Genomic DNA, 24,335 nt, shown 5'->3' on the forward strand with positions numbered 1-24,335 from the left:
GGAGGGGAAGGGTGTGCTCCCCTCCCCCGGCCACCTCCTGTGCCTTCCCGGCCGGGTCCAGTCCTGCCAATACTGCTGCCCTTTCTGTCTGAACGTGGTCACGTGCTGCAGCAAATTCATGAGGCAGAACCCTCAGATGGCAAATTCTCCCCAAACCAACGGCAAGCAGCTGACTGCCTGAGCTTCCCCAAGGTACAGGACAGAAACAGAGGAAGGTGGGGAGGCAGAGCAGGCACTGGGCACTGGCAAGTCTGGCTCACCAGGCACCTGGACCCTCCCGAACTGGCCGGGGGCCACCGCGGGACCCTCTCCTGGCTGCAGACGCAGGGTCTACTGAGTCACGGCACTGAACTCCTGTCCCCTCTCTGGGGGCATCTGCCGCCCTGCCCTCTTCTCCAGGATCTGAAGAGGGATGTTTATCCTCTTCACTTCCCTCAGATCCCACCTCCTATGAACTCATGTCTTCCTCAGGCTTAAAGTCAGACTTGAAGGAATCAAAAGGGAAAATCCACAGAGAAACGTCTCATCGGGGAGCCTGGCAACATTTTGAAACCCGCTTTTCTGTGTGGCTTCTGCTGAGAACTCCCTGTCCCACCCACGGGGACAGGGGTCAGAGTAATGGAGTGGAAATGGCAGGTTCACAATTTTGGCTGCAGCTGCTCCCATCTGTAAGCAACCCAGGCTCTGCGTTGGAGGGTGGCGACCCCAAGACGCGGCCTCAGCCGCCGGCCGTGTTTGTGCTTCAGCCGATGAAGCGAGTGCAAAGGGCTGTACAAACGCGAGGCGCTGAGCAAACACCGAGCGTGCCGTCCAGATGTCCCGGGGGAGGCTGAGGCTCCACACCGCGGGGAGTGCTCTGCCCCCGTGGAGTGACCTGGCGTCTGCCCTCCACGGATGCTACACGATGGCCCAGGCCCTGTGCTGCAGGGCCCTGAGAGAGCCAGCACTGGCTACTGGGCAGCCCACCTGACGCGACAGCCACCCTTGCCCCTCGGAGTCTCCACTTGGGAAGGAAAAGCCATCATGGATGGCGACTTCTCCGGCTCTGGAAGGACGGCTCGCGGCCATCTCCTCCTGGACTACAAGGAAAAGGCGTGTGCCCGCTTGGAGCCCCCTCTCCTACCAGTGGAGATAACAGCTCGCAATCTGTATTTAGACCATAGCCCATGCAGCACAAAGCCCCCTGGGACCCAGGAAATCCCCAAATTAAGGCTTCCACGGCAACACCGTCCCCTAGAGTCCTGGGTTATCGCAGAGCTATTATCCACAGCTCCAACATGGTTGTTGAAGATTGGAGTTAGAAATTCCTAAAGGCGACCCTGGAGACTCCTTTGTCCCCAAAATTAGAACACGGGTGGGAGACACAAACAGAAAGTGCCATTGTGCCCTGAGCTTGGCGTCTCCGGGAGCTGATCCCGACAGTTCTGCTTTCTGAAGGCCTGGGTTGTATCAGAATGAGATTCGGCTCTGCTCAGCAGAAGCCCCAGTCAGCCCAAGGGCGTTGCTAAACTGTTTCAGCCCTGTCCTCACTGACCTCATTTCCCTTTTGGGGTCTGTTCTCAAGGAGCAGGCACTGGAGCCCTCATCAGAGGCCTCATGGGACAGGGGAATGCCTATGGAACTCCCTCCACCCTGGGGGGAGGCAGAAAGAGATGACTTAGAAAGAGAGCTGGCCCATGCAACCAGAGGGTGTGGGTGTGAATGGTGGGTGTCAGCACATGCCCTCAGACGAGGAACAGTGACTTAGCAGCTTCTTGGGGCCTCTAGACCAAGGGTTGGCAAACTTTTTCCATAAAGTGCCAGACAGTAGACATTTTTTTTTTTTTTTTTTGAGTCAGAGTCTCGCTCTGTCACCCACACCAGAGTGCAGTGGCACAATCTCAGCTCACTGCAACCTTTGCCTCCCAGGTTCAAGCAATTCTCCTGCCTCAGCCTCCTGAGTAGCTGGGACTACAGGCACCCACCACCACATCTGGCTAATTTTTGCATTTTTAGTAGAAACGGGGTTTCACCATGTTGGCCAGTCTGGTCTCAAACTCATGAGCTCAGGTGATCCACCCGCCTCAGCCTCCCAAAGTGCTGGGATTACAGGCGTGAGCTACTGTGCCTGGCTAAGACAGCAGACCTTTTGGGCTTTACAAGCCATATGGTCTCTGTCACAACTGCGTGACTGTGATGCTATAGCACAAAAGCAGCCATAGACAGGCGCAAACAGGCACAGCTCTACCCCATGAAGTTTTGTTTACAAAAACAGGCAGTGGTCTGGATTTGGCCTGGCAATGGTGGTTTGCTGACTCCTGCTCTAGATCAAAAAATGAAAACCTTGAAGAACAAACCAGCAGCCTCCCTTAGACAGACCTCTGGTAGCCAAACACTTCAAATGGTGATCAGGTGACTCTCTTGCCTGGTCACTCTCTAGCCTGTGTAGCTTTTTGCCTCCAGTGGGAGAGCAAAGAGTGAATAGAAATGCTCCTGCCGCAGTGGTTTGTGGTTTTTTTTTTTTTTTTTTTTTTTTAGGACGGAGTCTTACTCTGCCACCCAGGCTGGAGTGCAGTGGTGTGATCTCAGCTCACTGCAACCTCTGCCTCCCGGGTTCAAGCAATTCTCCTGCCTCAGCCTCCCAAGCAGCTGGAATCACAGGCACCTGCCACCATCCCAGGCTAATTTTTGTATGTTTAGTACAGATGGGGTTTCACTATGTTGGCCAGGCTGGTCTTGAACTCCTAGCCTCAGGTGATCCACCCACCTTGGCCTCCCAAAGTGCTGGGATTACAGGCGTGAGCCACCGCGCCCGGCCACCTCAGTGGTTTTTAGCCTTCACACAGACCTGCCAGAGGCCAGTGAAAGTAATGGACCCTCCCCTCCAGAAAGACACAGCTGAGCAGCACCTACACACGATTTGTTGGCATGGAATTTCAAGGGCGTGCACGGCTCTCCTGAAGCTTACTCATGGACCACGTAGAGACCTGAAAACCCCAGGGTAAGATCTCTTGCTCACTCGGAAAGAACACTAGTTTCTTTGTATTTGAAAGAGCTCTTACAAGTCACTAAATACTACTAATAATAAAATCAAGAGCACTGTAGAAAAATAGACAAATGACACAAAGAAGCAATTCCCAGAACAAATGCAAATTACCAATAAAGAGGAGAAGAGATGCTCTGTCTCACTAATAATGAAATAAATTTTAAAAATGGTATGTCATTTTTCATCGGATCAGAGTGGCTATGTTTTAAAGAGGAATGACATGGCACTGGAAGGGACATGGAGGAAAAGGCACTCGTGTCCATGCTGGTGGGCCTGTGGTGGCAGGCAGGCTTTTTTTTTCGTGACAGAATTTCACTCGTCGCCCAGGCCGGAGTGCAGTGGCGCGATCTGGACTCGCTGCAACCTCCGCCTCCCAGGTTCAAGCGATTCTCCTGCCTCAGCCTCCCAAGTAGCTGGGATTACAGGCACCCACCACTAAGCCCGGCTAATTTTTGTATTTTTAATAGAGATGGGGTTTCACCATACTGGTCAGGCTGGTCTCAAACTCCTGACCTCAGGTGATCCGCCCGCCTCAGCCTCCCAAAGTGCTGGGATTATAGGCGTGAGCCACAACGCCCAGCCAGATGACCTTTTTAGAAGACCATTTAACAGTACATATTAAATTTTAAAACATGCTAATCCTGTGGCCCAGCGCTGCCAGGAACTTATTTTACAGAAATACATGTACAGGGATGTTCACTTCAGCAGCATTCATAAATTGGAAAAATTGGAAACCAAGCCAAAAGTCCATTAGTAGGAAACAGGTTGAATAAATGATGGTCCATCTATATTAAAGAATAATATACAGAACTGCTTAATAATAAGGCAGATCTCTAAGTACTGACAGGAAAGGATGTAAAAGATACATTAAGGGAAAAGGCAAGTTATCACAGTTCTTTTTTTTTAAGAAAAAAAAAAAAGAATAACACTGGTATATGCAGATCTTTTAAATACTGAAGAAATATATTCCAAACTGATGAAGACAGGCTGATAGAATTTATTTTTTTTTAAACGGAGTTTCGCTCTTGTTGCCCAGGCTGGAGTGCAGTGCCACAGTCTCGGCTTACTGCAACCTCCGTCACCCAGGTTCAAGCGATTCTCCTGCCTCAGTCTCCCAAGTAGCTGGGATTACGGGCGTGCGCCACCACGCCCGAGTAATATTTTTGTATTTTTAGTGGAGATGGCGTTTCATTTCACCATGCTGGCCAGGCTGGTCTCGAACTCCTGACCTCAGGTTATGGGAACCTTCTCAGCCTCCCAAAGTGCTGGGATTACAGGCGTGAGCCACTGCGCCCGGCAGGCTTATAGAAGTTTAGTCTACAATTCATATTGCTGAAATGTTGAACTTTCACTTTTATTTTTGGGACAAGGTCTCACTCTGTCACACAGACTGGAATACAGTGGTGTAATTGTGGCATACTGGGGCCTGGAACTTCTGGGCTCAAGCCTTCCTCCCACCTCAGTCTTCCGAGGAGCTGGGACTACAAGCACCTGCCACCATGCCCTGGCTAATTAAAAAAAAAAAAATTTGGAGAGACAAAGAGTCTCGCTGTGTTGCCCAGACTGGTGTCAACCCTGGCCTCAAGTGATTCTCCCACCTCAGCCTCCCAAAGTGCTGGGATTCCAGGTGTGAGCAACTGCTCCCAACCTGAATTTTTAAAATAAAATCATTTTTGGGCCAGGTATGATGGCTCACACCTGGAATCCCAGCACTTTGGGAGGCAAAGGTGGGAGGATCTTTTGAGCCCAGGAGTTTGAGACCAGCCTGGTCAACATAGTATGACCCCATCTCTAAAAAATAAAAATAAAAAATTTAATGAAAAAAATTTTGTTTTATAATTATAAAACATAAAAAAAGACAAAGAATTCTTACTGGCCTATTAGCTCCAACTGCAGGGTTCCTTTTAAAGTCTTTCTTTTTTTCCTTTTTTTTTTTTTTTGAGGGGGAGTCTTGATCTTGTCACCCAGGCTGGAGTTCAGTGGCACGATCTCGGCTCACTACAAACTCTGCCTCCCGGCTTCAAGCGATTCTCCTGCCTCAGCCTCCCAAGTAGCTGGGATTCCAGGGACCTACCACTGTGCCCAGCTAATTTTTGTATTTTTTAGTAGAGACAGGGTTTCACTATCTTGGGCCAGGCTGGTCTCGAACTCCTGAACTCATGATCCACCCACCTCGGCCTCCCGGAGTGCTGGGATTACAGGCGTGAGCCACCGCGCCCGGCCTAAAGTCTTTCTTAACAGGGATTCATGGTCGTTTTTCAGACAAAGCATCTCTCTGCATTTCGGGATGTGAGGTCCTCAAGCTCAAGGACCATCTCATTCCTTTATCCCCGAAATTCAGGCCTGCCATGGCAGAGGCGTAGCGTGACTAAACTAATGGAGGTGAGGCCAGGTTTTTAGTTTTCATGCTAATGAAAGAGTTGCTGGTTTTCGGCCAGGCGCCGTGGCTCACGCCTGTCATCCCAGCACTTTGGGAGGCTGAGGCGGGCAGATTGCCTGAGATCAGGGGTTTGAGACCAGCCTGGCCAACATGGTGAAACCCCGTCTCTACTAAAAATACAAAAATTAGCCAGGCATGGTGGTGCATGCCTATAATCCCAACTACTCGGGAGGCTGAGGTAGGAGAATTGCCTGAACCCAGGAGGTGGAGGTTGCAGTGAGCCGAGATTGCGTCACTGCACTCCAGCCTGGGCAACCGAGCAGACTCAAAAAAAAAAAGAAAAAAAGAAGAGGTCCAGAAGCCCCCAGAGCTCCCTCAAAGCTAAACAAGAACCCTTCAATGGCACGACAAGGAAAATCAGAAACCAGAATGTACTACAAATAGTAATGGTAGGTATTGTGTCTTAGAAACTTTTTCACCGGTAAACTGATGCAGGCGAGGTTTCCTTGCTGGACAGAAGTCTCTCTGAAGAAGCTATTATTCTCACTTCTTTCCCAATGGCCAGCTCTGAATGGCACGATTGCCCAACTGGGTGAGCCCACAGAGAGTTCCCTTCTTCCCTCTGGGAGAGACTTTTTGGTTCCTCTTTTGACTTTCTTTTTTGTTGTTGTTTTTGAGACAGAGTCTGGCTCTGTTGCCCAGGCTGGAGTGCAGTGGCTCGATCTTGGCTCACGGCAACCTCCGCCTCCCGGGTTCCAGCAATTCTCCTGCCTCAGCCTCCGAGTAGCTGGGATTACAGGCATGCACCACCTGCCCGGCTAATTTTTGTATTTTTTAGTAGAGACGGGGTTTCACCATGTTGGCCAGGCTGGTCTCAAACTCCTGACCTCAAGTGATCTGCCTGCCTCAGTCTCCCAAAGTGCTGGGATTTCAGGTGTGAGCCACCACGCCCAGCCCCTTTTTTGACTTTCTTTCTTTCAATCCCACCTTCCTTCTGCCTCCGATATCAAGAAGAAGCATATTTTGTGATGTCCTGAGGCTCCCAACAAGGGGGTGCTCAGTACCCCGAGAAAACATCTCCCCCAGGCGACTGTCTGTGCCCGGGCACGGAGGAAACAAGAGGAGCAGAAGACCAGGTGTTCCCTGAGTTTTCCATCTGGCTCCGGACAAAGGCAAAGGTTGGGGCAGTTCCACGGGAGGCGGATGTTCAGGCTGCTCCATGAGCCGAAGCTCCCGGAGACCCTGATGACAGCTGCCGAGGAAAACAGGAAAAGAAAGTGGGCGGCAGCGTTTTGTCTTCCTGCCTCTGCCTTCCTTGGGCACAAGGCTAGTGAGCTGCTTCCTCAGCATCAAAGCCCAGATCAGAAGGCAGGGAATGTCGGCCAGACGAGGTGGCTCACGCCTGTCACCCCAGCACTTTGGGAGGCCGAGGCGGGTGGATCACCTGAGATCAGGAGTTTGAGACCAGCCTGACCAACATTGCAAAACCCCATCTGTACTAAAAATACAAAAATTAGCCGGGTGTGGTGGCGCAAGCCCATAGTCCCAGCTACTCGGGAGGCTGAGGCAGGAGAATCACTTGAACCTGGGAGGCGGAGGTTGCAGTGAATCGAGATCGCGCCACTGCACTCCAGCCTGGGCGACAGAGCAAGACTCCGTCTCAAAAAAAAAAAAAAAAAAAAAAAAAAAAGGCAAGGGAGTGTGAGAGCCATGCCCTGCTGCCTGTGGACCTCAGCTGAGGCCCTGCCACGCTCTGCTGCCAGGCCACCTCGCCATAGCCCCTCTACTGTTTGGGACACCCAGGCACATGCAGGTGCATGGAAGACAAGGAAACAGAAACCAATCAGAGCGGCCTCAAATTTAGAAGCAGATTACTGAACTACAGAGCTTTACAAAATCCGTACTCACTGTTAATGAGGTGAAGGTCATACACATCCCACCAAAGCCATTCAGAGCCAGGGCGATGAAGATGAGCACGGAGAGAGCTGCAGGGAAATGGAAAGCTCGTGAGTGGAGACCCCAGCTGAGCTCCAGGGAAGCTGGGACTGGCCCAGAGTCCTGAGCGGTGCAGGCTCCCAGTAAATCCAGTAAATGCAGGCCGGGGTTAGTACCTGACATCTGGGGAGTGGAACTGCCCCTTTCTCACCCCTCCTCTAGGCCTATTTCTTTTTCTCTTTCTTTTTTTTTTCAATTGAGACGGAGTTTTGCTCTTGTCACCCAGGCTGGAGTGCAATGGCGCGATCCTGGCTCACTGCAACCTCTGACTCCCAGGTTCAAGTGATTCTCCTGCCTCAGCCTCCCAAGTAGCCGGGATTACAGGCATGCGCCACCACGCCCGGCTAATTTTTGTATGTCTTGCCATGTTGGCCAGGCTGGTCTCGAACTCCTGGCCTCGGGTGATCTGCCCATCTCAGCCTCCCAAAGTGCTAAGATTACAGGCGTGAGCCACTGTGCCCGGCCTCCTCTGGCCTATTTCACAAAGCATGGGCTCTTGAAAAAGGTGCACACCCATCTTCTTTTCTCCAATTAATATCAGCAGTGTCCAGGCGCAGTGACTCACGCCTAGAATCCCAACACTTTGGGAGGCTGAAGCAGGAGAATTGCTTGAGCCCAGGGGTTCAAGACCAGCCCGGGCAACAAAGTGAGACCCCCATCTCTAAAAAAAAGTTAAAAATTAGCCAGGTGAAGCCAGGTGCGGAGGCTCACGCCTATAATCCCAGCACTTTAGGAGGCCAAGGCAGGTGGATCACAAGGTCAGGAGATTGAGACCATCCTGGCTGACACGGTGAAACCCCGTCTCTACTAAAAATACAAAAAATTAGCCAGGCATGGTGGCGGGTGCCTGTGGTCCCAGCTACACAGGAGGCTGAGGCAGGAGAATGGTGTGAACCCGGGAGGTGGAGGTTGCAGGGAGCTGAGATTGCGCCACTACACTCCAGCCTGGGTGACAGAGGAAGACTCCATCTCAAAAAAAAAAAAAAAAAAAAAAAAAAAAAATAGCCAGGTGTGTGTGCGTGCCTGTAGTCCCAGCTACTCCGGAGGCTGAAGTAGTATGATCACTTGAGACCGGGAGGTCCAGGGTGCAGTAAGCTGTGACTGTACCACTGCACTCCAGCCAGGGTGACAGAGAGAGACCCTGTCTCTAAAACAAAACAACAACAGCAACAAAAAACAAACAGCAGCAAGCAAGAGGCCTAAGGAAGCTACTTCACTGAAACCAAAAATATAGGTTCCTGAAAATCAGTAGATGAGCCTGGCTAAGATTCTGGTGAAATTCAAGTCCTTTTTTGGTGTTTGCTCTACAAGTCCTTAAAACAATGGCTCCACCTGAACAGGGTTGGGGACCAGGTGGCTTCTAAGTCATCCTTCATGCTTTGGCCTGTGCTGCCTGGAGGGGACTCAGCTCGTGACTTCTGCACACACCGAGGACTGTGCCCCCTGCAGCTGGCCTGGTTCTTAGAACTTGCCTCTCAGGTTGGCATCAGTGAGGGACTGGCTTAGTTTGGTGATGAGATGGAAGTTGCTCATACCCTGGAAGCTCCTGTCTGGGGTGGCTGCTCTCTGATCCCGCCGTCCATTTGAGATAAGTAACTAAGCAGAGGCCTTACAGGTGTCCCCTCTAACTTGAGCAGCGAGCAGCAGGCCCAGGACAGTGTCCAAGAGCAGGTGGGCGTGGGAGCAGCTCGGGGCACTCTCTCCCCAGTCCCTGACAGAAGATGGAGGGAGAGCACACTCACCGTTTGGTTTACTTGCTCCATACGCAATCAGCAAGCAGGAAACCGCGAAGCAGGCGCTAAAACCAAGCAGAAACGCAATGTTAGTTACCATTATGACTTTATTCAGTGTTATTGTTTTGTTTTTGATTTTTTGGTTTTTCTTGAGATGGAGCCTTGCTCTGTCGCCCAGGCTGGAGTGCAGTGGCATGATCTCAGCTCACTGCAACCTCCGCCTCCCAGGTTCAAGCATTTCTCCTGCCTCAGCCTCCCAAGTAGCTGGGATATTACAGGCGCGCACCACCACGCCTGGCTAATTTTTGTATTTTTAGTGGAGACGGGGTTTCACCATGTTGGCCAGGCTGGTCTCGAACTCCTGGCCTCAGGTGACCCACCCACCTCTGCCTCCCAAAAAGCTGGGATTACAAGTGTAAGCCACCATGCCCAGCCCATTTTCATTTATATTTTTGTATATGTATAATAAAGCACATTAAGAATGGCATAGGGGGCCGGGAGCCACTGCACTCCAGCTCTACTTGCTTAGGCAACAAGAGCAAAACTCCATCTCAAAAGAAAAAAAAAAAGAATGGCATAGGGACCAGGCACGATGGCTCACGCCTGTAATCCCAGCACTTTGGGAGGCTGAGGCAGGCAGATCACGAGGTCAGGAGATCGAGACCATCCTGGCTAACACGGTGAAACCCCATCTCTACTAAAAATACAAAAAATTAGCCGGGCGTGGTGTCCAGCACCTGTAGTCCCAGCTACTCAGGAGGCTGAGGCAGGAGAAATGCTTGAACCCGGGAGGCGGAGCTTGCAGTGAGCTGAGATCGCGCTGCTACACTCTAGCCTGGGCGACAGAGCGAGACTCCATCTCAAAAAACAAACAAATAAATAAATAAATAAATAAATATGAAAAGAATATATATATAAAAATTAGCTGGGTGTGGTAGCAGGCGCCTGTAGTCCCAGCTACTCGGGAGGCTGAGGCAGGAGAAATGCTTGAACCTGGGAGGCAGAGGTTGCAGTGAGCCGAGATCACGCCACTGCACTCCAGCCTGGGCGACAGAGCAAGACTCCGTCTTGAAAAAAAAAAAAAAAGCACAGATATACATCATTTATAATTCCATCTGCTTATTATATTGGGGGTACGTGTTGAAAATCTTTTTTCTGGTGGAGCTATAAGGTCAAATGGGCTGTGGAAACCAGTGTTTTTTTTTTTCCTCATCAGATGGATACTGTGCCAGCTTCGTAACAAGGTTTGAGGGAAGCATGTCTCACACATGAGAGTGAAACCCCAATGATCACGCTTATGAACTACAAAGGGATGGGAAACACATGTTCTTAGTGACAAGCAATCCGGTCCCCGGGTGGCCTGGAGCCTGGAGCTTTTCTTATTCGGTACCGGAGCACAGCGAGGACCACAGTACCTGCTGATTCGGTGGCGGACGGGGTAGGAACTCCATTCTGGAGGGCCTTCAGGGAGCTCCACAGTACACCTGATATCAGGTACACCAGGATACCCTTCTGTGGGGAACTCAGCCCAGGGGGTCCACCTGCCCACTCCCTGCCCCCTAAGGGACCCGCACTGACCTGCCCAGCAGCCTGAGCTTCCTCGGGCCATACTTGTCCATGACGATACCCAGGGGCAGGGTGATGGCACTGAGCAGAAAGGAGCCCACAGTGAAGGCCAAATTTAGCATCTCGTCCTGGGCCTGGCAGCTGAGCCAGCCGTTCATCCAGCTCGCCTCCTCGTGCCCCGGTTCTGCTGTGCTGCCCACTGTGCCATTGGTGACATTCTCTGTGTGAAAAGGGAAGGAAACCCTGACCTCAGGGTCATGACAGGGATTCCCAAAGATCAGAAGGGCAGGTGCCCATTCAGAGTCCCCCCACTGGGAATGCCAGGGCTGGCTGGGGGCCTCTCGAGGGCTCAGGCTACCCCCGCAGCAGGCTTGGGTGGCCATTTGGCCCAAGTCCCCTGGAGTGAAAATGTAGAGGTTCTTAACTTTTGTGGGGGCCATGGTTCCTTTGAAGAATCCAATAAAGACCTCCCCAGAAAATGCACACCAAGGTTTATCCACAGTTTCAGGAGCTTCGTGTGTCCCTTGAAGAGCAACGAAGCCCAGGCTGAGAGTCCCATTCGAGAGCATCTGCCACCCTAGAACAGCAGACCTCAGGGCCCAGCCTTGGCTGTGGGGCCCCAGGCTGGCGAGAACCTTCTCACGGCAGCTACGCCCATGGGGACAGACTGCGGCCAGTATGGGAGGCAGACCCCAGACCACTTGGGAAGCACAAGCACTGGTCTCACCCCAATAGCCTGGTTCTCCCCTGTCCGTGTGGGGAGACTGCGGCGCCTCCTTCAATGGGAAGTCCAGCTGCCTTCTCAAACATAGAACAGATGCCATCTTCTCCCCCCGATATTTTCTTTTTCTTTTTTTTTTTTTTTTTTTGAGACGGAGTCTCACTGTGTCGCCCAGGCTGGAGCGCAGTAGCATGATCTCGGCTCACTGCAACTTCCGCCTCCTGGGTTCAAGCAATTCTCCTGCCTCAGCCTCCCGAGTAGCTGGGATTACAGATAGCCGCCACCGCGCCCAGCTAATTTTTGTATTTTTAGTAGAGATGGAGTTTCATCATGTTGCCCAGACTGGTCTCGAACTCCTGACCTCAGGTGATCCTCTCACCTCTGCCTCCCAAAGTGCTGGGATCACAGGCGTGAGCCGCTGCACCCAGCAGATATGCACCTTTCTTATTTTCCTTGCTGGGGCCATTGTGGTGTCATCCCGTGGCCATGCCCAGACCTCGCTGGGTGCTGAGTCTGGTGTCTGCCACACCCAGCCCTTAATGGCCCCCTTCAAAGTCCACCCAGCACCAAAACAACACAAAAAGGAAGAGAAAAGTGCTGTGGCAGCTGAAGATGGGAGGGTGGAAGACGGGCTGGGAATGTGGCTGAGGAGCTCTCCTGGCCGGGACTGCTAGTTAAGAGATGCTGACTAATCCTGCAGAAAACAGGAGCCGACTTTGATTAGACGTGAGGTCACGCTGGGAGAGTCAAGGAAACGCTTTTCTTCCGATAACTGCCTGCCTTCCAATTGCAGCCCTCTGGCGCCAGGGCTGTAGCGCCGAGGTTTGCAAAGGCTTGCTCAGGCCTCTCGGGGCTCCTCCAAGGTCACTGGAAAGGATGCGCACAGGTGGACTCGTGCTTCATGCCAACGTGTGGCCGAGGAGCCCCGCCAGGGGCCGTGTGGATGGAGAGCGTGGAACTGGAATCTGGTTTCTAGCTTCCAGTTTTTGTTCCTCCACTTTCTACCTGCATGACCTTGCTCTAGCTCAGTTTCCTTCTCTATAACATGCACATCATATAATGATAAGATCCACCTCCTAGAGTGTGGGGGAAGATCAATGAGAAAAATTCAGAAAACCTTCTGGAGCTCACCCAGGCATAGAAAGCGCTCAATAACGAATAGCTACAAGTTGCTGCTGTTCTCGTGGTTATCATGATCATTGCTGCTATTGGAGGCTCCAGCGGGGAATCACGGCACCATCAGCTGGCACAGAGCCGGGTGCAGTGGCTGCAGGGAGCACAGTCCTGTCAGCGTGTGTGGAAGCACAAAGACACGTCTAATCCCCCCCGGGCTGTGAGCCCTGAAGGGCAGGGCCTGCATTGTGGTCACTTCTGTGTCCCCAGTATCTCACCCAGGTCTTGGCCTACAATAGCTGTTTACTGAATGAATAAAAACAACAGGGCCAGGTATGGCAGCTCATGCCTGGAATCCCAGCACTTTGGGAGGCAGAGGCGGGTGGATCGCCTGATGTCAGGAGTTCAAGACCAGCCTGGCCAACATGGTGAAGCCCCGTCTCTACTAAAAATTCAAAAATTAGCCAGGCATGGTGGCGCATGCCTGTAATCCCAGCTACTCAGGAGGCTGAGGCAAGAGAATCATTGAACCCGGTGAAGAGAGGTTGCAGTGAGCCAAGATCACACACCACTGCACTCCAGCCTGGGCAAATAGTTAGACTCTGTCTCAGAAAAACAAAAAACAAACAAACAAACAAACAAAACAGAATCAGGCCAGGTACAGTGGCTCAGTCTGTAATCCCAGCCCTTCAGGAGGCCAGGAGTTCGAGACCAGCCTGGCCAATATGGTGAAACCCCGTCTCTACTACAAATACAAAAATTAGCCGGGCATGGTGGGCGTCTATTATCACAGCTACTCGGGAGGCTGAGACAGAATTGCTTGAACCCAGGAGGCGGAGGTTGCGGTAAGCTGAGATCATACCACTGCACTCCAGCCTGGGCAACGGAGTGAGACCCTGTCTTGAAAAACAAAACAGAACAAAACAAAACAAAAACAATGGAACCAGATCACAATGGCCAAAAGGATAAAGAGAGGAATCAACAGAACCAAGTTGAATCTAGTGGGGATTGAAGGAGATCAGAGCCACAAAGTTAACCGCTTGGAGCTATAGAAATACAACCTCACCAACCAGATTCCCACCTCGGCCACTTTCTCTCGGTTTTCCAAAAAGAAGCTCCACCACACAGTCAGCCAAAACACATGGCAGACGGGGTCCTCGAGCCCGTCAGGGTCAAGCTCAGAGCTGTCATGTACACCGCCTCAGCTGGCAGGCCTGGGCCACTCGCCCATCCACAGTGGGGCAGCTTCTGGAAAGGAGGAGCTGCTTTGTGAGTTGGTGTTGGTTTCAAATGTCAGCTGTGCCAGCAGCAAAGGAATTGGCTCTGAAGTCGGGGAAAGAGGGTCTCTACAAAGCAACAGCCATTTCCAGGTTGACACGCAGATAGGAGCAAACCAGTACAGAGGTAACAAAGAGGATGGATGGAGAGGGCATGCCAGGGCCCAGGATGGGTGACTTGTGGGGCCGTGCAGGGTCTGGAGCCAGTGACTGCACGGGGCCGTGGAATGACTGAGGGCTTGGGGGGCCGCAGGTTCTACTGCTGCAAGCAGGAGCCACAGGGACGAGGAACGGAGTGGGTGAGGCAGCACTGCCTATGAGTAAAGGCACCCGGGACCTCTAGTTACCCCAGGGAGGAACCGCAGCTGGGTCTCTGAACCCATGGGTTTTCTCATCTAGAGCCAGAAGATAAAAATCCCAAGGCTAGGCCAAGCACGGTGGCTCACGCCTGTAATCCCAGCACTTTGGGAGGCTGAGGCAGGCAGACCACTTGAGGTCAGGAGTTTGAGACCACCCTGGCCAACATGGTGAAACCCCATCTCTACTAAAAATACAAAAAAATTTAGCCAGGTGTGGTGGCAGGTGCCTGTAACCCCAACTGCTTTGGAGGCTGAGGTAGGAGAATTGCTTGAACATGGGTGGCAGAGGTTGCAGTGAGCCGAGATCGCACCACTGCACTCCAGCCCAGGCTACAGAGTGAGACTCTGTCTCCAAACAAACAAAGTCTTAAATTGATTAGAGATCTGGTCACCCCTTTAACCACATAGGGTAGAGGCAAGGGTATCTGTCCTTCCCATCTTTTACCCTGGAGCGACTACACACAGGGGCAGGGACCTTGCACTTAGGCCAACAGCCTTCTCCTCTGAAACAAATCCCTGCCGATGGGGCCACCAGGCCCTCTGCCCGGCTGCCTGCCTCCAGACCGTCCTGTCCGGCAACAGATGCGCCTGGGGCGGGGGGAGGTGAGTGGCTTCTCCTTCTGCTTGTGGAGCAATTCGAGAGTCTCCCTCCTGCTGGAGGGAAGGAAGCCCTTGGTGAGCTCAGAAGCTTGTTGACAGTAAACAGCCCACACGCACCCTTACCCACTGGCACAGCCCCAGCAGATGCCCAAACACAGACACGCCCAGGCTGTTCCTCTCCCTCTGCTCCCAGCTGGGCCACCATGGGTCAGGAGAGACAAACAGATGAAGCACCCAGGAAGTGCTAAGGCGTGGGGTGGCCCTCTGCTCCCAGCCTAGAGCTTGACCCCGGGCCAGCCTACTCTGCTCACCCCCGGCCTGCCTGCTCTGCTCCTCACCTGCACCTGTTTATTAAACAGATGCCTCCTCGGGGGCGGCCAGAAGTGGCCCAACCCAGCCCAGCCAGAGAAGGTGAACTGAGAAGACGTGCAAGAGTTGGTGTGGCCAGTGAGTGCCGAGAACAGGAACAGGGCTGCTTAGGAGGAGACCCAGCGCCAGGGAGGAGGGACACCATTCAGCTCCGCTCACAGAAGACGCACAAGATCTTTACAGAGGAATCAGGGAGACAAGAGGGTGCTGTGGCCCCTCAGGCTCCCCCGAGTCAAAGAGGAGCCTCCCCACACCCTGGGGAGACAAAGGGAGGGGGGCCTCCAAGATGATGCTTGAGGGGGCCAAGGAGTACCGTGGCTTGAGGTCCCCTCTAAATTCCTGAGCTGCCCCCTTCCCTGACTGGTTGCTTTCTGAGCCCCCCACTCCAGGGTGCGGGCCCCTGGACAGCCCACCGATGGCCCCTGCCCGGGATCTCCCGTCTCTCAAATCCTTAGTCTATCCGGCAACAGGAAGCAGCATCTCAGTCCTCAGTCTGGCAGGGGAGATGTAGGTGAGAGGTCGGCTCAGACACCGAGCAAACAACAGGCAGGAGGGCACGGACAGGCAGAGGCCGTCCTGGGCTGACCAGGGCCTGGCCCCCTAGCAGTGGTCCCAGCAGCGGCTGCCATGTGCGCAGTGAAAGTGTGTGCCAGCTGCCACGCTCCACGGGTGTGGCCACGCCCACCCCATATTCCTCACGAGGATACTGTCAGAGTATCCCCGAGGGATGCTCAGAGCAGGTAAGTCACTTGCCGAAGGTCTCATGGGCGTCCCTCGGGAAGCTGGGCTTGACTCCAGCCTGTCAGGCCCCGAAGCTCCCGCTCTTACCACTTGGGCTGTGCCGATGCTGGCCTACCTGGGTTAGAGGCTCATATCCCAGAGAGAAAATGCTGAGAGAACAGAGCCGGGAAAAGGCTGCCCATGGTGTCGGCAACACCAGGAAGCCCTGAATATTGCTTGGTGGGAATGGGACTAAGACTCTCCCACGAGGTCCCTGAGAGCCAGCCTAAGCTGGACAGGACCTTCATGGACACCAGAAGCCAGGGGTGGCCAGCGGATGTCTGTGAGGGAAATGAGGTCACGAACCAAGAAGGAGTGAGGCTGGGGCGGTGGGAAGAGCCAAGGCCGCCAGCTCTTCTCTGAGATGCATCCTGAGGCTGCTGGCCCCAGCCTTTAAACCTTCTTACCCATTGCTATGGAATTTTTAAAATACCAAATAAACTGGGGGAAAAGTTTAAAAGTCACATTTAGAGCAATAAAAATGAAAGGCTGGATTTAAGAAAGCTATCCGGCTGGGCGCGGTGGCTCACGCCTGTAATCCCAGCACTGTGGGAGGCCGAGGCGGGTGGATCACGAGGTCAGGAGATTGAGACCATCGTGGCAAAACCCTATCTCTCTTAAAAATACAAAAAATTAGCCGGGCGTGGTGGCGGGCACCTGTAGTCCCAGCTACTGGGGAGGCTGAGGCAGAAGGATGACGTGAACCCGGGAGGTGGAGGTTGCAGTGAGCCGAGATCACGCCACTGCACTCCAGCCTGGGCGACAGAGCAAGACTCTGTCTCAAAAAAAAAAAAAAAACTATCCACACTTGCCTGTGGGTGTGAGGAGAGACTCTAAAAAGAGAGGTCCTTAGGCTGGGCGTGGTGGCTCACGCCTATAATCCCAGCACTTTGGGAGGCCAAGGCTGGTGGATCACCTGAGGTCAGGAGTTTGAGACCAGCCTGGCCAACATGGTGAAACCCTGTCTCTACTAAAAATACAAAAATTAGCCGGGTGTGGTGGTGGGCACCTGTAATCCCAGCTATTTGGGAGGCTGAGGCAGGAGAATCACTTTAACCCAGGAGATGGAGGTTGCAGTGAGCTGAGATTGCGCCACTGCACTCCAGCCTGGGCGACAAGAGTGAAACTCCGTCCCTGCCTCCCCGTCCCCCAAGAAAAAAGAAGTCCTCGAGGCAGCAGAGAAGTCTCCTGTCCACATCTGCAGCTTCACTCAGCCCATGGGGATCAAGCCTGGCCCTGCTTCCCCAAGGTGGGCGGCAGCCCCTCTGCCCTCGTAGCGACCTCTGTGCCAGGGCGAGCTCGCAGCGACCTCTGTGCCAGGGTGAGAGGCTCCCTCCCACCACCACAGGTGGAGCAACTGCAGCAGTCAAGAGCATACAACTGGGGTCGGCCTTCATGCCCATGGTCAGACCGTGAGTGACTTCCTTGGGCAGAGGCCGTGATGACTTCTGGTTTCTACGCCACCCAAACATACCAGCATGTGGCAAGCCCTCAGCAATTCACACAAGCCTCTAACAGGGGAATTGGATCGTCACCCTCCTCCACCTCCCTGGCTTCCTCCTGCCTTGGGAATAAAATTCAGTTTCCCCGAATGGCCTCCTAGTCCCTACAGGCCCGGCCCCTTCCCACTTCTCTCCCCTCCTCCAGGCTGTACCCTCCTCTCCTCCAGGGTATACCCTCCCCTCCTCCAGGCTGTACCCTCCTCTCCTCCAGGCTGTACCCTCCCCTCCTCCAGGGTGTACCCTCCCCTCCTCCAGGCTGTACCCTCCTCTCCTCCAGGGTTTACCCTCCCTTCCTCCAGGGTGTACCCTCCCCTCCTCCAGGGTGTACCCTCCCCTCCTCCAGGGTGTACCCTCCTCTCCTCCAGGGTGTACCCTCCCCTCCTCCAGGGTGTACCCTCCTCTCCTCCAAGGTGTACCCTCCTCTCCTGAATCACCCCTCCTCAACCTCCAGGCTTCCACCTAGACCGCAGAGAGGCCCTCCCACCCAGTAGGAGCCACATCTCCACTGCTGTTCTGGCTCCTGGCACCCTGCTTTCTTGGGGGCCCGACCACCCCCTGGAATTATACAGGTTACACAGGTATGTGTGTGATGACTTGTTTGCTCGGCACCCAGCACAGCACCTTCGTCAACATTTACTGAATGTTTAGGTTACAAGAAAGAGGGGATTAATGGTCCATATGTAGGCCTGGAGCAGTGGCTCATGCCTATAATCCCAGCAATGTGGGAGCCCGAGGTGGGTGGATCGACTGAGCCCAGGAGTTCAAGACCAGCCTGGGCAACATGGTGAAACCTCTATCTCTACAAAACATTTAAAAATTAACTGGGTATGGTGGCTCACACCTGTAGTCCTAGCACTTTGGGAGGCTGAGGCCAGCGGATCACTTGAGCCTAGGAGTTTTGAGACCAGCCTGAGCAACATGATGAAACCCTTATCTCTACAAAAAATTTGACCGGGTGTGGTGGCTCACACCTGTAATCCCAGTGCTTTGGGAGGCCAAGGCGGGTGGATCACCTGAGGTCAGGAGTTCGAGACCAGCCTGACCAATATGGTAAAACCACAACTCTACTAAAAAAATACAAAAATTAGCCAGGCGTGGTGGCAGTCACCTGTAATCCCATCTACTTGGGAGGCTGAGACAGGAGAATTGCTTGGACCCGGGAGGCAGAGGTTGCAGTGAGCCAAGATCATGCCACTGCACTCTAGCCTGGTGACAGAGTGAGACTCCATCTCAAAAAAAAAAAAAAGTTTAAAAACTAACCAGGGGGCTGGGCACGGTGGCTCACGCCTGTAATCCTAGCACTTTGGGAAGCCGAGGCGGGCGGATCACGAGGTCAGGAGATCGAGACCACGGTGAAACCCCGTCTTTACTAAAAATACAGAAAATTAGCTGGGTGCGGTGGCGGGTGCCTGTAGTCCCAGCTACTCGGGAGGCTAAGGCAGGAGAATGGCGTGAACCCGGGAGGTGGAGCTTGCAGTGAGCCGAGATCTTACCACTGCACTCCAGCCTGGGCGACAGAGCGAGACTCCATCTCAACAACAACAACAAAAAAAAACTAACCAGGGCCGGGTGCGGTGGCTCATACCTGTAATCTCAGCACTTTGGGAGGCTGAGAGACCAGCCTGGCCAACATGGCAAAACCCTATCTCTACTAAAAATACAAAAATCAGCCGGGCGTGGTGGTGGGCGCCTGTAATCTCAAAAACAAAAACAAAAGACTAACTGAGTATGATGGCTCATGCTTGTAGGCCCAGCACTTTGGAAGGCTGAGGCAGGAGGATCGCTTGAGCCCAGGAGTTTGAGACCAGCCTAGGCAACATGGCGAGACCCTGTCTCTACAAAAAATACAAAAATTAGCTGAGTATGGTGGTGCACACTTGTAGTCCCAGCTACTCAGGAGGCTGAGGCGGGAGGATTGCTTGAGCCCAGGAGTCAAGGCCACAGTGAGCTGTGATTGCAACACTACATTCCAGCCTGGGCAACAGAGCGAGACCCTGTCTCAAATCAAAAAAAACCATCTACAGGCAGCCGCAGCCCCCCAGGCTGACCCTGACCCTGTTGAAGTGGGGGCCACTGGACAACAGAGAAAATGAAGAAAGAGCTCAGGCGTGGGCAGTCACACTGCCATCCCAGAGGCCAAGAGGAGGCAGCTCCGGGAAGCCCCGTGCTTCTCGGGCTGAGAACCCAATTGGTCTCCTGCCCTCACCAGGGGGACGAGGGCGGCATCCAGCAGCCAACACCTGGAGGATGTTGTGCAAAATCCGTTGCCAACTTCCCGCACCCAGGTCCCCAAACCCAGCCTGCCACATCTCCCAGCAGGCAAGGAAGAACAAACTGAGGGGCAGCCGAGAAATGAGCTCTTTCCTTCCTTCTGCCACCTCACCAGGCTGGAACCCAACACCATGTCTGTGGCCAGATTCTGGCTGGAGTCCTAAGAAAGAGTTGTAAGAACCTTTCAACAGGTTCAGGCAAATTTTCTTTAGAGAATAAACTAAAGCATCGTCCTAGAGTGACACGAAGCTGACAAATTTGCATCTCAATCAGCCGGACACTGCTCAGCCTTTCACAAGTCTAATTCAACAAACTCAAAAAATGGCCTAACTGCTTCTCTGCAATTCATCCATGTACCAAGTTTGAAAGTGTTAGACTGAAGCAGAAACCTTCACCCTAACTTTGCCAGGCGCTCCCAGACAAGCCAAGTGCGGGGATTTCTGGCCTGAAGAAAACTGGTTATGCAGACTGCAAGAATCAAGGAGCAGTGTGTCCAGAGAGATAAGCTGTGTGGAATCAGCAGCCTTCCTGCCCAGGACGTGGACTCAGCATGTTTGCCAGATAATCAGAAAAACCAAAATTGGAGGCAGGAGCAAAAGTACGGGATAAGAAGTTGATGTTCAACCCACAATCCTGACCCTTCACCTTCACTTTCGTTTAGAGGAGCTACCTGTCAAGTCTGCCCAGGGCTTAAAACACCAACTCAGCACCACGTTGGCACAATCTCTGGGACTCCTCTCACTTAGACAGAGGAAGAAGCTGAGGTTGAGGCAGGAATGAAGGGTCTAGACCCAATTCCGCCAAAACCATACAATCAATTAAATCCGTGGACAATCTATTAAAAAAACAAAAAACAAAAACTCCTAGAATCTGACCTTCTGACACCATGGTAGATTGAAAAAAAAAAAAAAAAAAAAAAAAAAAAAACCTGCCCACAACAGTTCTCTGGTCTGGGTGAGACATTAAAAGCTTTCTCTGGGGATGATGACTTTTTTTTCTGCTTTTTTTCTTTTTTTTTAAACCGTGTCCAGCCTGAAAGAGCCCACCAGGGAGGCAAGCAGGAAGGGTCACGATCTCTAAGGGAGGAGAGAGGAAAGGAGAGGAAGAAGCAAACACTCCAACCTGTGCCTTTCGGGGACAGGCATTAATCTCCTAACAACTCTTGGCCAAAGCAGAAAGCTTGTTCAGGGAACAAGGTCTGACTCTTCCCAACTCCCAAGATTTCTTGCTGATGTGGGGAAAGGCCTGCCAAGAACCCTTAGGCTATTAGAAAATATTTTTGAGTGTCTAAAGGCTAAAGGTTAGTTATAAATGATATACTTTCTGTCCTGTCCCCGCGGCCTCTGCATTCTCCTGCTTTCTCCTGCCCTGAACCTCTCCAGCTAAGCCTCCCTCCCTAGAGACTGGGACACACAGGAATCTCCGGGGCAGATCAGAGAAGGGAAACAGGGAGGCTTCCACAAAGGATTACACCCAGCATGAGCTGGTCCAAAGCTTTCTCTTCCTGCAAAGAGCTCTAGAAAGAAAAGGCCTGCTGCTGGGGATTCAGGAAGTCAAACCTGGGCTACCTCCATCTAAGGGCACTCTAGCACTGGCGAGAGAGATTATGTGAGCTCAGCTATTATGCAGCTACCATTGGGATCTAGGAGAAGGCAGAGGGAAACATTTCCTGTCAAGGTTGCCTAAGAAGGAGGGTAGGAGGCTAGAGGCTGGGGGCTGCTGTGGCCCTCCTGTGGGGCTGAATCTACTGCCCTGTAGGAATCAGGATCCTCCAACAGGGTATGAAGATGTGAAGGTGAGTGTGTGTTGGGTGGTGCAGATGTCATGTAGAGAAGCATCCTCAGCCTGCCTTCAGCAATTCCAGTGACGAGGCAAAGAGGAGAGAACAAGCCTAGCATCATTTCCATAAACGTTCTCTTCTTCTCTTCCCCTTCATACCCAAGGGGTTGGAAAGCCACGGAGATGTACTCAGAACCCGTGGGGGAAATGTCCTTTGGAGAATCATAAGGCAGCAAAAATAGACAAGAAATTGTGTCCAGCAGGCACTTAGGAGACTCCACAATGGCCTGAGGAACGTCTAGATTCTAGATGAGCCCTCCCTGCGGTGGAGGCAAGGCCACTTCCTCTCCTGCTGCACCCCAGCCCCTAAATCTGGAGTTCCTCTTTCTCACAAGCAGACAGCAACATGTTTACTACCAGCCAAGCTATGTTCCAGGGCTGGGAGGAGAGGAGAGGAGTCCAGCAATGTTCGTAGCCGGTGGAAGGAACACCCTGGACAGCAGGTGGGGCTCTGGGTGGATGGCAGGCCCAGGCTCTGTGGCCTTGCGCAAGACAGATCGCTCTGAGTCTCGATGTCTTCGTCCACAAAACAGGGGCAATGGCAAGTACCCAGCAGGGCTGGGTGAGGATCAGATGGGCCTTCTGATACCCGAAAGGCACTGGGCAATGCCGTGCTGTGGCTCGCTAGGTCTTCACCCCCATCCCGCCCCCATTCCAAAGCCCCGGCTCCAGGAGCCCCCCGCAACCCCAGGTGCCTGTCTTACCTGGCTCGGTACACAGGTAGGAGTAAAAGCCCTCCGACTTGAGCATGATGAGCAGCGAGCCCCAGCCCAGGAGGACTGCCGAGAAGAGGAGGTTTTCCAGCACGGCCGTGCAGGCCATCCACCAGCGGCGCCGATGGGCAGTTGCCAGGGTGGGTGCCATGGTGCGGCGCGGCACGGCTCCGGCTCCGGCTCTGCACCACCTGCGCACAGACCTCGGCGTCAGCGGCCGGCCCTGCCCAGCCCCTGCAGCCGCCCCCAGCTGCCCCGACCGCTGCCGCAGGGCTCGGGACTGCCACCCCTCCCCGGCCGCGGCGGCCGGTGCGCGCAGCGGAGGAAGCGAACCCCAGCCCTGCCCGGACCTGGGCCACCCCGACCCCGCGGCCGGCTCGTACCGCTGCCCTCCGCTACGACAGAGCCGCCCCGGCCAGGCAGGGAGACGTCTCCCGCAGCTCACTCCGAGGTAAACTGAGGCATGGAGGCAAGAAGGGGCTAACGCATGCTCAGGGCCGTGGAACTAGTCCTGGCCTGCAGCAGGACTGACATCGCCTGGGGCCAGCATGGAACGCAGCGTGAGGTGGGCAGGGGGCAGATCCGAGGGCTGCCTCTCCCAGGGACCCTGACAGGTGCCCTCCCGCCAGCGCCCGAGACCCTTCCCCAGAGCTGGTTTCTTCAACCATAAGATCAGCGCCCAGAGCTACAGAACGGCCCGCCCCGGCGCGCTCATTGGCCGGACGGCGCAGGAACTGCCGCGCCATTGGCCGCCGTCTAGGTCGCTAGGCGCTGCGGCCACGCGAACCCGGCGTGGGAGACGAGGAGCCGGTTCAAACCGGCGGCGCGAGCCAGCCGCGCGACCCCCATCCCGGGCGTTCCCCCGGCAACTCGCCCGTTTCCATGGCCTCGGACCCCCGCGCCTCCATTCCCCAGCCCGCATCTGTTCGTCATCTCTTCCCTGGCGGCCCCTCATCGCTCCATCTCTCTCCTCTTGTTCCCACGTTTTCTCCCTACGCCCCTTCGGCGGCCGCTTCTGCCCCCGCGCCCTCGCCCCGGCCGCGATCCCCTGCTCCAGCTCACCCGGCTCCTCCGGCGTGTGTCGGGCCCGCCCGGCGCCTTTTCTGCCCTCTTTTATTCCAGCCCTTTTATTCCGACCCCAAGAAGAAAACACTGCCGCCCGCTGATTGGCTGAGCGGGGCTGGAAACAGGCGTCGACCAATCAGCAGCCAACCCCCCGCCCGCCCCGCCGCGAGCAGAAGCCGGTTCCGGCCGGACTCGGAGACAAACAAGAGAGGTGGGGGGCGGGAGCGGCCTGGGCGCTGCGGGCCGGGCCTCGGCTCTGCAGCCTTCAACCCGAGTCACCGCGCGGCCGGGAACCCCCGGCGACATCGCCCCGCGGCCTCTCCAGAGGCCTGACCCTGCGAGGCTGGGGCTCCGGCTCCGCGTCCCGGCCCCCAGCGGACTCCCCCGCGAAGCCGCTGGGCCACCAGCGCCCCCAGCCGGGCTTTCCCGCGGCCGCCCCGCCGTCCCCAGCTGCCCCCTGCGCGCGGGTCACCACGCCCAGATGCGCCGGCTCCGCACGGTGGTTCCACTCTCGAATCCCCACCCCGCCTCCTCCCCACGCCGCGCCGCCGTCCCCGCCGCCTCGGGCTTTGGGTCCTGGTTCCTCGCTCCCCCGCCCCGGTGGTTCCCGTCCCAGCGTATTCGGGGCCTGGGATCCCGGACCCGGTCCAGCCGTGGCGCCCCCTGCTGATGCACTGACCCCTTTCCCTCTCCCCGGTGGCGTCTGCCGGGTCGCTGGAAGTTGGCCCTTGGAAATCTGCAAGGGGATTTGGGGCTGGTCTGTCCCGTCCTAGGATGGGGTCTCCTGAGGTCCCCCAACCAGACTGACCTTTCTCCGCCCGTGTTCACGCACTGCTCAGTCCCCCGGGGACCCTCCACCCTTGATCGTCATCTGGGTGCTCCCTGCTCGCGCTGGCCACCTTCACCCGGTTCCCCGTCCCTTAGCAGGGCGATGCTACTGGCCACGTCCGCCAGCTGGTACAAGCTAGCGAGGGTTCGAGGGGGCTCCGGGTCCCCGTCTGATAAGCCCGGGCTCCGAAAGCTCAGC

General features: G+C 54.4%; 1 protein-coding gene and 1 non-coding gene across 3 annotated transcripts in view; both read right to left on the reverse strand.

The window, feature by feature from the left end:
- Positions 1–23,332, reverse strand: part of SLC43A2 (solute carrier family 43 member 2) — a 55,576-nt gene extending 32,244 nt beyond the window's left edge. The window contains exons 1-5 of one of the 2 annotated variants that reach the window (XM_054535101.2): positions 23,118–23,313; positions 22,235–22,434; positions 10,712–10,919; positions 9,143–9,198; positions 7,314–7,390 (exon numbers count right to left, since the gene is read on the reverse strand). In XM_054535101.2, the coding sequence (XP_054391076.2) occupies positions 7,314–7,390; positions 9,143–9,198; positions 10,712–10,919; positions 22,235–22,434; positions 23,118–23,176 (600 nt within the window). In that variant the 5' untranslated portion in view covers positions 23,177–23,313. 2 annotated transcript variants of the gene reach the window in all.
- LOC112129819 (small nucleolar RNA U13) lies at positions 10,344–10,447 on the reverse strand. Its single transcript, XR_002912171.1, has one exon. It is a non-coding gene; the product is annotated as a small nucleolar RNA U13 (small nucleolar RNA).
- Positions 23,333–24,335: the final 1,003 nt, after the last annotated feature.

The sequence above is a fragment of the Pongo abelii genome, chromosome 19, assembly GCF_028885655.2.
Source record: "Pongo abelii isolate AG06213 chromosome 19, NHGRI_mPonAbe1-v2.0_pri, whole genome shotgun sequence".
Classification (NCBI taxonomy): Eukaryota; Metazoa; Chordata; class Mammalia; order Primates; family Hominidae; genus Pongo; species Pongo abelii.